This window comes from Meriones unguiculatus, chromosome 3 (genome assembly GCF_030254825.1).
Source record: "Meriones unguiculatus strain TT.TT164.6M chromosome 3, Bangor_MerUng_6.1, whole genome shotgun sequence".
Classification (NCBI taxonomy): domain Eukaryota; kingdom Metazoa; phylum Chordata; class Mammalia; order Rodentia; family Muridae; genus Meriones; species Meriones unguiculatus.
In genome coordinates, this window is record NC_083351.1 from 128,080,290 (window position 1) to 128,094,481 (window position 14,192).

The 14,192-nt window shown below is 39.7% G+C and overlaps 2 protein-coding genes across 6 annotated transcripts in view; both read right to left on the bottom strand.

Annotated features, from left to right (window-relative positions):
- Ttc33 (tetratricopeptide repeat domain 33) overlaps positions 1-2,664 on the bottom strand; it is a 46,993-nt gene extending 44,329 nt beyond the window's left edge. The window contains exon 1 of one of the 3 annotated variants that reach the window (XM_021660105.2): positions 2,461-2,664. Coding sequence is in view for 1 of the 3 variants with exons in the window: in XM_021660103.2 (XP_021515778.1) it covers positions 2,017-2,108 (92 nt within the window). In the remaining 2 variants the exon portion in view is untranslated. The other 2 variants (XM_021660104.2, XM_021660103.2) reach the window with 2 other exon arrangements.
- A 3,727-nt stretch (positions 2,665-6,391) lies between these two features.
- The window catches only part of Prkaa1 (protein kinase AMP-activated catalytic subunit alpha 1), a 32,538-nt gene continuing 24,737 nt past the window's right edge, over positions 6,392-14,192 (bottom strand). For all 3 annotated transcript variants that reach the window (XM_021660102.2, XM_060380524.1, XM_060380523.1), the window contains 4 exons: positions 13,705-13,929; positions 11,708-12,194; positions 11,469-11,595; positions 6,392-9,189 (listed from right to left, as the gene is read on the bottom strand). In XM_021660102.2, coding sequence (XP_021515777.1) covers positions 8,945-9,189; positions 11,469-11,595; positions 11,708-12,194; positions 13,705-13,929 — 1,084 coding nt within the window. In that variant the 3' untranslated portion in view covers positions 6,392-8,944. The remainder of the gene's footprint in view (positions 9,190-11,468; positions 11,596-11,707; positions 12,195-13,704; positions 13,930-14,192) is intronic.

Consider the following 14,192-nt stretch of genomic DNA (forward strand, 5'->3'; position numbering starts at 1 on the left):
TCATGAGCTCAATTCCCAGCAACCACATGGTGGGTCAGAACCATCTATAATGGGATCTGGTGCCCTCTTCTGTCCTGCAGGCACAAATGCAGGCAGAACACTAGACATGAAAAAAAGAATTGTGGAAAGATTCTAGAATATAAAAGGAGGTTCTATTGTATTTTCTGCTGTGCCAAAAGACAGTGAGAATGTAGAGTCCATTTTCTGGTTTCAAGTTCCCAAATGGAACTTTCTTTCTACATTACCAATGTACCAGTGTAATAGATATATTAGTGACAGAAACCTAATGTGTTTAATGAAGGAAATTTCATTTTAAATCACTGGTCAAATCTGTTAGTAAAAGCTGGGAATAGGATAATAGGATAATAATGAAAATAGTGAGTACATATTTAAAAAGTTAACAAATCAGCAAGGCACGGTGGTGCATACCTCTGATCCCAATGCTCAGGGAGGCAGAGGCAAACGGATCTCTATTGAGTTCGAGGCCAGCCTGGTCTACAAAGCAAGTCCAGGAAAGCCAAGGCTACACAGAAAAACCCTGTCTCAAAAAAAAAAAAAAAAAAAACAACAACAAAAAGAAGTAAATTAGCAAATCACTGAGGTTCCAGATACCCTATCTTCCAAACTAAGCCCTGTTATAAATGCTGCAGACAGATACGGGTAAGTCCCAGATGGTAGCTCTCAGCCACACACCGTTGCCTCAGGCGCATGTATCATTCTCCCATACAAACACCTTGAGATCAGAGGCTACAGAAATCAGAAGAGAATGAAGCTATTAAGAGTATGGAGGCAGATAACACCAGAAATCAACAAGCTTCAACTAGAAGAGGGAGGGACAAGAATACATTTCTGAAGGTCAGGAGGAGAGTGAAAACAAAGTTAGGGATTTCACAAATTTCACATTACTAAATAAAGTGGGTGGTAGTCATCTACTCAACATAAAGGAAAAAGACAGATCTAAGAATGTGAGGAAAATGAAAACAAAACAAAACAACAACAAAGAATATCTAATCAGTCACTGTGGAGATTAGGAAAGACGTAACAATGAGGAAACAGCAAGCAGGATCCAGAATCTACTAAGATGAAAACATAAATGTGTTAGCAAGTCAATACCAAGTTTCTATTTTCTCCCGAATTGCCTGTGTGCAAGGAGTGAATATTCAAGTCCAATACAGCTTAAGTGCTACCAAGTAAATCAAATGACACTGTCAGACAATGCACACTTGAGCCTTTCTGGAAGTGTGCTTTAAAGAACAGAATTTGACCAGGCTTAGAGGAGGAATGAATCCTACCATGAGTGAACATCCTCCCCAAGGAAATGTTCTGACTTGATTTCAAATCTTAAATGCTGCTGGGGGAGCAAATACAGAGAACTGTCAACTATTAGTTCTGGGTCTCTCTTTTCGGTGATTACAATATTCTAAAATTAATTGTGGGGATAATGGCACAATTTTGCGAACAGCAATAAAGGCTACTGTATACAGCCCATATGGGAGAATTGCATAACATTACACTTAAATCTCAACTAAACTGTTTTCATCTGATGTTATGAGCTTCTTGTGCCTCTATGGTTGTGTTTTTAATTAACTTATCACTAAACCTGCTTATAGAAAGGACTTTGGCACATCAGTCTTTGGATGGGTTAAGACAAGCTCCTAAACACTTTTCACCATGATAAGAAACCACGTGAGTAAATCACAACTGTACAGGTTTCCTGTTAATGCATATCTGGTGTTAAGGTCAACATTTTCTTCAGAATTGGTGAGTGGCGTTAAAATTCTAAACAATGACACCTGTATTCTAAATTCGAATACAAAGATTCCCGCTCGACTTGACACTTTACCCAGCCAAAAGCTGGCAGGTGCCTGCAACGGAGTGAACTGCCTTCTTGTACTGACTGCGTGAGAGGATGCGGCATCCAAGATGGAAAAACACCGGCCAGACGTGGAGAATCACAACAGCATCTCCGAGCAAAAGAGACGAATTCGGGGATGATGAATTAGAGACACGGTTTACCTCAAAATGCTTTCAAAGAAGAACCCAGTATTCAAGAGTCCTTCACTGGCTGACCATAAACATGAGCTCGCAGCCGCAGCTCCCCAGGCCATCGAGCCGGCACCCGGAACCCCGCCGCCGAGCCCCGTGCCCAGGCACACCAGAGGGTTCTGTGGACCTCAGCCGGCCGCCCTCGCCCCTCTCTCCCGCACACAGCACCCTCACATCTTGCTTCCGTCTCCTCTGCCTTCTACCGCCTACCCGCACCCAGTTACCTGAAAGCCACTCCGTGGCCCCGTGTTTACATTCTACTTGACCTTTGGTACCGGAAGCGGAAATGGTCCCGTCGGTAGTCTAACCCGCCTTTTCTTCCTGTGCTTCCTAATTTTATGAAAAAGCATGAAATCATCCGAAGACGTTCGAACAGCCTAGGGAAGCGGACAGCAGAAAGGAAGAGTTTCTTACCCGCCAGTATCTTCTACAAGATCACTGATCCCAGAAGTCACTGCGGCGCCCTAGGTACGATGGGATTTGTAGTACGCCTCGCTAGCAGCCGCCGGGAGTGGCCCACTAAGGATGGCAGGCGAGAGCTAAGCCAGGCCAAGCCGTTGAGGGCCAGCGAGATGCAGAAGAAAAAACGGAGCCGAAAGTGCAAGGGAAGCGCTCCTGATTTGTTTTGGTTTGACGGGATATTTCCGCTTCCGGTGCCAAGGGGCAAACCTAGAGTTAGCTGGGACGAGGGAATTTTAATTGAGAAAATGCCTCCATATATATATGGTTGGCCTGTAGGTAAATCTATGGGGGTACAGTCTTGTTTAATGATTGATGTGGGAAGGCCCAACTCATTATAGGTGGTGCTACCCCTGGACAAATGATCCCGGTAGGTATAAGGAAGCAAACTATGCAAGCCTAGATGAACAAGCCAGTATGCAACTCTACTCCACCGCCTCATCAGTACCGTCCTACCTACAAGTTACTGTCCTGCTTGAGTTCCTGCCCTGGCTTCATTCTATGATGTACAACTATAAGCTGAAATAAACCCTTTCCTCCCCATTTATTTCAGCAATAAAAACAGACAAGGGCTGATCAGTGAGTCACGAGGCGGAACTGCAGGCTTCCTGTGAGAATCTACAACAGAGCCTGAAAATAGTACTGGGTCATTTCTTACAAGTAAATTAGTAGGTAAATGTTTTACGCTGGTTTACACTGAAGAAATCGAAAACTCCGTAAGTTTATCCATATACCTATGCTACGCAAGGAAAGGCCCATTTTTAGAGACCACCCTTTTTTTTTTCAACCCCAGCACTTAGCATTTCTTGCTGGTTAGTTATTTGTTAGGGGAAACATTGAACACTCCCCACACCTCAGTCACCAATAGGCCCACCAAATTGTTTCTCTCCCAAATGTCAAATATACCCTGGAAGATAACTCCTATCGCTAACACTGTCATTAAGGTCACTGATGCTGGCCTGGAGAGACAGCCTTCTGCTCTTGCAGAGGGCCTGGATTCAGTTACCCGCACTCTAACTTCAGGTACAAGGAATCTGTCGCCCTCTTCTAAGCTTCATGGGTACCAGGCAGGCAAATATGCAGGCAAAACATTCCAACATGTAAAATACTGTTTTACACACACACCAGTGTTTCTTAGCCTATATGTGTTAGAGACCCTTCTATAGCCAGAACTCTTACAAATTGCTGGTTTTTGTTTGTTTGTTTATTTGTTTTTTCACAAAAGTGAACTTTGGCATGGAGAGATAGCTCAGCGATTAAAAGCACTGATTGCTCTTCCAAAGGAACTAGGTTCAATTCCCAGACACTCACATGGCAGCTCACATGTGTCTAACTCCTGTAACTCCTGTTCCAGAGGATCCGACGCCCTCACATAGACTCTACATGCAGTCAAACACCAGTGTACATAAAATAAAAAAAAAAATAAATGTTAAAGAAAAAAGTCGTCCTGTTTAAAAAAAAAAAAAAACAAAACAAAACAAAAAAAAAACAGTGAACATTGGCACTGATTGTTAAAATGCCCTGGTGATAGAGCTGCTTCACTGATTTAGGGTAATGACGTCAAACGGTAATGGGAATGATGTGGTCCTCTATCACACTCCTACAGTGTACCTGTAGAGGACAATTTCGTCTTCAAATGAGGCCTAACTATGTAACCTGGCTCCGAATTTCAGGTCCACTTTAATAAGGCAAATATCACTGATTCATCAAGGCTATTTCTAAGTGATGGCATTTACTTTTCTACTGTATCAAGTACTTTTGCTCCTACTGAAGTGTGATGTCTCTCAAAAGTGTTTTAAGATTATACTATGAGGGCTGGACAGATAGGATTAGCAGTTAAGAACACTAGCTCCGGCTCTTCCAGAGGACCCAAGTTGAGTTCCTAACCAGCATTTGCCTCCCTGTAACTACAGCTCAGTCACCAATAGGCCCACCAAATTGTTTCTCTCCCAAATGTCAAATATACCCTGGAAGCTAACTCTTATCGCTAACACTGTCATTAAGGTCACTGATGCTGGCCTGGAGAGAGCCTGCTGCTCTTGCAGAGGGCCTGGATTCAGTTACCCGCGCTCTAACTTCAGGTACAGGGAATCTGTCACCCTCTTCTAGGCGTGAAAATCCAGGGGAATTTCACACTCCATTGCAGCCTCTGCAGATGTCTGCAATACACACATACACATCAGAGAATAAAATCATTCTTTAAGATGACTATAAATTGAAGTCCCACTTTTTTGTGGAACACAACTTTTTATTTTATTTTGGAACCACTGACAAACGGATTATTCATATTTAGGTATTTAATTGATCTTTTCTTGAAATGGACATAGCAAGGGGCGTGTGAAAAGGCTCAGTAGGTACCGGTGCTGTCTGCTGAGTTTGATGACATGAGTTCAGTCCCTAGAAGCTACTGAGTAGAAAGAGAGTTGTCATCTGGCTTCTATATTTGTACTATGGGATGCAAACACACACACATATACACACAAACACACACATAATTTTTATAAGAACCTCTTAAATTTTTACCAATGATTGTTACCAATGACAGACCTATAATCCTTACATAACCTTTTTTTTTTTTTTTTCATAATAATCTTGACAGCTTCCCAGTATGTCTAGACTTTGAGAGCAATGATTTCAGATGCCATTTTTATTTATAATTTGATTACAGTTCATTAACATTTTTAAGAACTACAAAGTAGGCTGGTATTTTCAAAATGACCGGTGCTTGACTGTGGAAGCCAGCCTTTAAGGTGGGCTCAGTATTTTGTACCCGTTCTTCATGCCTCGTGTCAAGAGTTGTTCTATGACACCCCACTCTCATATTAATCACAAGAGATTCTATGATGGAGGCAGTGTTCCTCAATCTGGATGGAGGTTTCTGTGGTCACTGTAACCCTGACACACTGAGTATCCACTCAGTCCATACTTTACATCTTTTTGTCCTTTAATGTGTATGTGTGTATCTCCGGCCATCCTCAACAAGATGGTTGGAGCAGGACTTTTAGCTTGGTGTTTTGGTCACACTTGTAATGAATGGTTCACATTAGCCATATGAGTGAATAAATGGTGCTTGAGGCTCTTGTTCCTCTGCTAAGTTTCTCAGGGTACCTTAACTGTGGTGCCCTCTACTCCAGTAAAGGCTTGGTAATGTCTTCAGGTCACTAAACAGACTCTCAGTATTTGGCATTTATAACAGAAGTTTATTCATTCATAATTAATAGGACAGTTTAATAGATGGTATTTTTTTTTAAGATTTATTTATTATATATGCAGTGTTCTGCCTCCATGTATGGCTGCAGGCCAGAAGAGGGCACCAGATCTCATGTTATGAGCCATCATGTGGTTGCTGGAAATTGTACTCAGGATCTCTGGAGGAGCAACCAGAGTTCTTAAGCTCTAAGCCATCTCTCCAGCCCTAGATAGTGTTTTCACAGAAGTTTCTTGTGCAAACTTGCAGAGAATGAATAGAAAAAAAAAAATGATTCTCTAAAAGAACTTTACATGCTGCTTTACTTAATGCAGCTTTACTGTTTTAAATATTTAGAAAGCCAGCAATCCAGCAAAAGCCCCAAGAATGCAATGTGTTCTACATCTAATAGCAAGTAAATTCTAACAATGCTGGAATCCAAGGCCAGTGTTTGTGACTAGTATATTACAGCTGCTTCACCTTTTACTGTCTGCATCTTAGTATTTTCTTTAGATTGTTGATTTCTAGATGAAAGTTTCTAAACAACTTTATGAAAGACAAAACTCAGTGTTTTGAGTACTAAAATATAGTCAAGCACTGTTTATTTTTCAATACATGAAAGAGCCCAGATACTCAGCTATGAACATGTGTCCCCACTACCCCCAAACCTAGATTAAACAAGAAAGACGTTGTAACAGGTGAAAAATGAATTTTTTTTTCTTTATTATGCCATCTTTCCAAATCAAGGTACTCTGGGGAAACATACATAACCCACAAAGATTGCCTACAACCAACTTACAGTTAGATTGTTTGTGGAGTTTCATTCATCTTGTCAAAGCCCACAGTGAACGGGTGGGGGCGGGGGGAGTTAAGGAGAAGAAAGATTTAGACAACATGTTTTTCTTTCATTCCCAAGATGCCACTTGGAACTCATACCTTACATACCCAGCCACATTATTAGTTCATTTGTGAATGGTATCAAAGATCCAAAGGATGGTGCAAGGCAGGGAGAGAATTTATATAAAATTATCTAAAACTCCAAAACACTACAAAAGCATCTTAAGAAAAAATATAATCAAAGTAAAAGCAATGGTGTTTATTTCAGTAAAATTATTTTAAATTAGATATATTAAGCTCTCATGTGGCCCAACTTGGTAGAAAAGTTCCTTTCATGAGAAATCAATTTTAATGGCAAAATTTTTACATATCAGCAAAATCTGTTATATTTAAAACTATGTATACAGTACTTTTCTGGCAAAAACCTTATACAGCTTTCAGTTGTCAAGACAAAGTAAAAATATGGTTGCATAAAATCACAAAAAAATATAAATTGCTGAAAAGATAATAAAAAAAAGATTAAAAATCATTTGCATTGACTCCCATTACAGTTCCAGTATAAGAATTTGCAAACTACATTTGTGAAAATTCTGTTGCAAGCTGGACAAACTTAACTGAAAGTTGTCATTTCAGATATGATAGCTTTAAAAAAAAGAATTGACTGCAATAGTTTGCATTTATCATACTATTTATACAAGTGCAATATTTAAATATTTTCAAAATAAAACTCAGTAACTAAAATGAATCAAGAATAACTTATAAAAGAAGCAAAGTTTACAAAATTAACAACTTTTAGAAGGTCCTATTTAATTGGTTCCTCCTTTTGTGCCCATTCCCCCCAACAGTTTATAGAGATACTACTTAGTTCTATTTACAAATGTGTAACTTAAAAAATGCAGCCTTCTGTTCTTCACATCGGGAACACAGTGCCACATTTAGACAATGACGTCAGTAAACCCCAAGCAGACGATATACACACAAGGTATAAATACAGTTTGGAACTCATTTAAATGGAGTCTCCATTACTTTACACAGCATTCAAATCAGAGTTGAATAAAACAAGCCCTGAACAAAAAGAATCATAATTTTTGTTCGGAATTCAGTGCATGAACTATAATCTTTTTTGCAAGCTATCATAACCTCCAAATTAATTCCCATCTGGTTACATAAGTGCTCAACAGATTGGGGGGGGGGGATTTTTTAAATGAATGCAGTGGGGGGAAAATGGGATTCTGTACAGTTAGAGCTAAATATGGAAGAGTAGGCACTATCTGAAAATTACTGATTTTATAATGAATTAAAGAGGTTTTTTTTTTTTAAAGACGTTATTATTTTTAGGAGATAAGTATTTAGGGCTGGTATGTGTATCTTAACATCGAAATAGTTTAAAAGCAAACATAATCTCAAATATATGTGCATATCTATGTTTTTATACATGTGTGGATCTCGAGAACAAATATGACCAAACAGTAGTTGTTGGAGCTAAGCAGTAGATACACATACAATCACTATCTTCTTTCAACTTTTTAAAAAAATTCTCAGAATAAAATCAGGGGTTAAAAATCCAATCCAAGTATTCAAAGCTTATAAAAGATGTCCTTTCTATGCACTGAATGGATTGATTTTAAAAATACACAATCAAATGACATTCAACACTGGCTGGCATGATAGCCAGAAGAGTCTGTGCACTGACAAGAACATGATTCAATACAGGATGAGCAAATCGGCTCTTGGATCCAAAGCAGCACTTCACATACAAAACATCAGGGGGAAAAAAATCACAAAAGTAAACTTAGCGCTCAGTGTCTGTACATATAAATCCTGTGCGTTTGGGGGCCTACAAGTCAAAAAATAATTTTAAATTGAGACACACACACACACACACACACACACACACACACACACAAAGCATTTTAAGAGGGATATGGAAACAGTGCATAATGTTACCAGAAGTGGGAAATAGTAGCTCTTTCAGACGCTTAGAAGCCCAGAAAAACAGCATCACCTGATATGGTCTATGAGGATTCTAGGCAAACTCACCCAGTAAATTCATGAAGCAAATATAAAACACATCAACATGTAGTAATATGTGAAGGCTTTATGGTAAATTTATAGTCAACAAAGCCCTGTTACACCAAATTAAAATGGCCAAAACTCAAGTGAGCCTGAGACCTACAATCCACTGTGTACATTATGCTGTATGTAGTACTGCATGAGGGACAAGAAAATGGTCCCAATTCATTTCTGCACATGAGGCTTTTAACCATCACTCATTTTCCAATCCCTGTGCAAACTGCATTCCAAAAGGCCAATCCTTAGTTATAATTATATATATATAACTTGGTAAGTGGAAGTGTTTGGCTATTATTTATTATGCATGCTTATTGCATCAAAGAAATAAGCAAAGTTTTAGGTTTACTGTGCAAGAATTTTAATTAGATTTGCACACATTTCAAAAAATTCTATTGTGTGACTTCCTGGTCTTGGAGCTAAGTCAACAGGAGAAGAGTCGAGGGAGGTCACAGATGAGGTAAGAGAAACTTCTGAGGGCTTGCTTTGAGCCTCAGCATCGGAATCGCTCCTTTGGCAAGATCGATAGTTGCTGATGGATCCCGATCTCTGTGGAGTAGCAGTCCCTGATTTGGCTTCTGTAATTTCATCTGGGTGAAAAGAACATCAACATTTTATTATCTCCTTCCCCCTCAAATGTTTAAGCAACACCAATCAGCTTCTTCTAAGTGAGACCACTGACCAACTCTCCAAAGCGTGTTTATTTCATACAATGAGGGCAGTGTGCCTGTGTTCACTCACCATTTTTTCACATATATTCTTTATATGCCAGTCAATACAGGGCACATACCTTAACTTTTAAAGTAACAACGAGTGAACTAAGTTTTAGTTAATAACTCCTAGCAGTAATATTGTTTTCCATTAAAAGCACAGAATCACCAGGCGATGGTGGCATATACCTTTAATCCTAGCATTTGAGAGGCAGAGGCAGGAGGATCTACAGGAGTTCAGGACAGCCTGGTCTATAAAGTAAGTTCCAGGACAGCCAGGGCTACAGAGACATCCTGTTTTTTTAAAAAAACAAAAACACAGACTCAACCACTTGAAATATGGAAGTTATCTTGGAAATTATCTCACCCAGAATCAGGAAGGTTCAAGTCATTCAAGTACACTCCCCTCCCGACCTCAGTTCAGTGCTTTTTACTCTGCAGTTTATTTTTTACTCTTATCGTTCATTTATGAGCATAAACGAGCAACAACTCCAAGAAGCAAAATCAGAGAAGCTGGGCCTAGTGGTACAGGCCTTCAGTCCCAGCTAGTTGGGAAACTGAAACAGGCAGATGAGAAGTTCAAGGCCTACCTGAGCTAGGGAGGTCAAGCACAACCTGGGCAACCTGTGAGACCTTCCCTCCAGATAAAATGCAAAAAGGGAGCTCGGGGAGAAGCTGGTTTCTCTACCTAGTCTCACAGAAATAATACTAAAAATAACAGCAAAGAAAAATTCAGAACAAAACATAAGCAGAAACAGAAATAGAGAAATGGTGAATATACATTCAGTTAGCACTTCCAAAAGCTGATATAACTAAGACTGCAAAGTGCTCTAAATACCAAGAGAAAAATAAAACCCATTCCTGATTTCAAGCTATACTAGTGTGTGTTAGCTGAGCACACCTGTAACCCAGCACTTGGAGGTAACGAAGAAGACTACTATCCCTTCAAAGCCAGGCCGGACTACAAAGAAGACCCTGCCTCAAGAATAAATAAATATAGATACATACATACAGAGAGACAGACAGACATGGATAGACACATAGATACATATATAGCCAGCCAACCAAGCAGACCATCAGGTTGGCCAATGTATATCACACCTCAAGCCTGTCTCTTTCCCATAATCTGTACATGATATCTTTGAGTCTAGAAATAATAATTTAAATATCTTCTCATACATACTGGTATAACTTGATTTGGAGGAACAGGCATAATGTTCTGTCTGCATACAGACCTGCACGCCAGAAGAGGGCACCAGATCTCATTATAGATGGTTGTGAGCCACCATGTGGTTTCTGGGAATTGAAGTCATGACCTCTGGAAGAGCAGCCAGTGCTCCTAACAACCTCTGTGCCATCTCTCCAGCCCAACTGTGTAATTTTCAAGTTTTTATAGGACAACAGTCATTTTCTACTTTGAGAGAAATGGTGATGGTGACTGAAGCCAGTGTTTTGAGTATGCTGGACAAGAACTTCACTACCGAACTAAGTACCTAGCCCCAAGTGATAATCTATAAAATAATACACTGCATGGAACAAGAATAACAGGAATCACAAATGTCAGTCTTTTGCAGCATAGGAAGTCACATTTACTGAGTTACCAGGACAAAGCCCAGAAGCTTGACACAAAGGATGAGAAGGAGAGGGCAGCGAGGAGGATGCTAAGAACAAAGAGTATGTATGAAAGTGTCAAAATGGGGGCTTGGGTCAAAAGCTGGGTAGATAAAGAGCCTGCTACACAGCATAAGGACCTCAATTCCAGTCCCAGGACACATGTAAAAGGCACACCTATAGCCCCAACAATGGAGGCTGGAAATGAAAGGACCCCTGGGGCTTACTGGCCAGTAACTCTAGCCTAGAGGGCAACCTCCTGTTTGGAAACAGGCCTTGTCTCAAAAGTAAGATGGAACGTGACGGAAGAAGGCACCTGACATTCACCTGTGCAGCCCTTCCCATGTACAAATGGGTGAGTACACTAAAACACAAATGTGGAGGAAGAGAAGGAGGGAGTGAGAGAACAAAGGAGGAAAGGAGGGGGCCATACTGAAACTTATTATTTTTCATGCTTAGTTTTAATAAAAAAAATTTTTTTAAATACTATAAACCAAATTAGGTAGCCAGGCGTAACATATGACCTCCATGGTTTTGTGTATACATACCATCAATACTACGGAAATCCAATAAGTAAGTCCTGCTATCCACTTGGTATAGTTGTAGACTCATTTTGGAAAATGTGCTTGTCACAGGATTCTTCCTTCGTACGCGCAAATAATAGGGGTTTACAACCTAGCATTTGACATGGACAAAAACAAAGGCAATCAAGTCAGTTCTTCTATACAGGAATTTTGTCTACAGGTTCCTTTAGACAGAAGGTTAGTTAGAACCCTTGCCTTCTTACCTTCCATTCATAATCCAACTGCTTGATTGCTCTACATACTTCTGCCATGATATCATTTGGTCGACTCTGACTTCTAATTCCCAGATGCCACTTTGCTTTCCGTACACCTTGGTGTTTGGATTTCTGTGGGTTTAATTCATCAAGGGTATGGCGTGCCCGTGGTGTTTCAGCAACCAAGAATGGCACTCTTTCAGGATGGGGCCGAGTTAAATGGTGATCATCAAGGAAAGAATCAGGTGGGCTTGTTGCCAAGTAGAAATCTTTGGCTTCATTCATTATTCTCCTGTTGTCTATGATGAGGTGGTAGGCAACTGCCAATGGGTCCTGGTGGTTTCTGTTGTACAGGCAGCTGAGAACCTCCTCTTCTGAGCACTCAAACTTTTCACACACTTCCTTTAAGGCTTCATCATCAATCATGGTTGAACTATATGATGGATCCTCAGGAAAGAGGTATTTTGGAAGGTCCTGTTTAAACCATTCATGTTCCCTGCGAGAAAGAGCAGTGTTGGAAAAAAGATTTTGAGTAAAACCAATAATAAAAGTAATGCTTTTCAAAAGTTTAGGATATTACACTTAATTTACATTTATAATCACAGTATATTACTATAGTTCTTTAAACTGTTTTCCTCCTCTAGCTCATACTTCATTGAGTATGTTGAGAATAATGTTCTAACCTGCTGCTAGTTTTTAACAACTGATGCAGCCAAATGAAAAGTTATGTATATGTACTCAAATGACAATGACAAAGTACATTTCTTTTCAGCTCGGAAAGAAATTACATTGTGTGGCTTCAGAGTTTACACTGTTTCATGTTTCATGAAAAGAACTTCCTAACAAAAACAGTATGCAGTAGCCTATGAGTTCTTACTGAGAGCTTAGTTCCATAAGCAAATCATACATGTAAAATTAAAAGGCCATTCTGATTCGTTTCCTATTATATGCTTTAATTCCACATATGCAAGGACACATCAACAACTGTAGTAAAACTTAAACAGCAGGCTCCCAGGTGTGAAATTGTAGGTGTGCACCTGCATCACCATGGTCAGCATTTTCTATCCCATTTTAATGATGAAAAATTACCTAAAACATACACAAATATACTTTCAGTTAGATATTTTACACCATCAATTTCACAGAATGAGTTTCCCTTTCCCTGTGGAGCTGAAGCCATGCCACTTCAGGTCTCCTTCTCAGGAGGTGTTTGTTTGTTTGTACGACTTTTGTACGACTCTTTACATAGTCCTGGCTGTCCTGAACTCACTATGTAGACCAAGCTGGCTTTGAACTCAGAGATAACCCTGACTCCACCTCCCAAGTGCTGGGATTGAAGGCATTTGCCACTACACCCACCTTCAGCAGGATTTCTAGCATAAGGAGTAAGTGGAAAGGCATGAAGCTAAAAGTCGCATATAATCCTATTCCTGATTACACTAATGCTTATTTATTACTCCTATATTACTTGTATTTCTTTCTTCCTCCAGAATCAGAAAAATGTGTAGTCTGGCCATCAGAAAATCAAAGATAAAAGGAAAACAAAAATTAAGGGAAGAGGGATGAGTTAATATTAATGGCAGAACAAAGTCTCCAGGGAGTAGTACTGAGTGTTCTTAAAAAACAGCTCACCTCAACTTGAAAAGCATAGCCGTCACCATCAGTTATGCCTCTAACTATCAGGTTCAACCATAACATACAACATTACCTATAAAACTCAATTGCCTATAGCTCAAAGTATATTACTAGAATAAAAATACATTATTAAGAAAATGAAATTTTTCTCATGTCTTGAGATTGAAAAAGGTAGAAAAATAAGTTGGTTTAAAATCACCTGATATTGCCAGACAGTGGTAGTACACGCCTTTAATCCCAGCATTTGGGTGGCAGAGGCCAGCCTGGTCTACAGAGCAAGTCCCAGGTCAGCCAGGAATACAAAGAAAAATTGTGTCTTGAAAAACAAAACTTAAATAACGGAAAGAGAGAGGAAGAGAGGGAGAAATTACCTGATGTCTTTTATTGTAGCCCTCTTCATGGGATCTACCTGCAGCATATGCTTCAAAAGGCTGATTACAGAGGGATTTAAATACTGAGGGGTATAAAAAATCCCATCACATATCTTCTTAAAAAGAGTTGGCACATGGTCATCATCAAAGGGGAGGGTTCCGCACAGCAGAGCATAGAGGATGACCCCACTGCTCCAGATGTCCACCTCGGGGCCTGCGTACAGTCTGAACAGGGAATGCCAACGCATTAGCTACAGTCTCAGGAAGCATTAACCAACATTCTTCAAATAAAAATATTTTATGAAGAATACAAGAAAACAATTTTTAAAGAAATCAATGGTCAGAACATACTATTTATACCAACTGCTGCACAGTAAATTATGAACCATGGATCAAATTGTTTCACTGCCTTACTATGATTCTCAAACTTTCCTACCAATAAGGCCAAATCTGGCGCCATCATAAAAAACGTTGAATTTGCCTAGAGA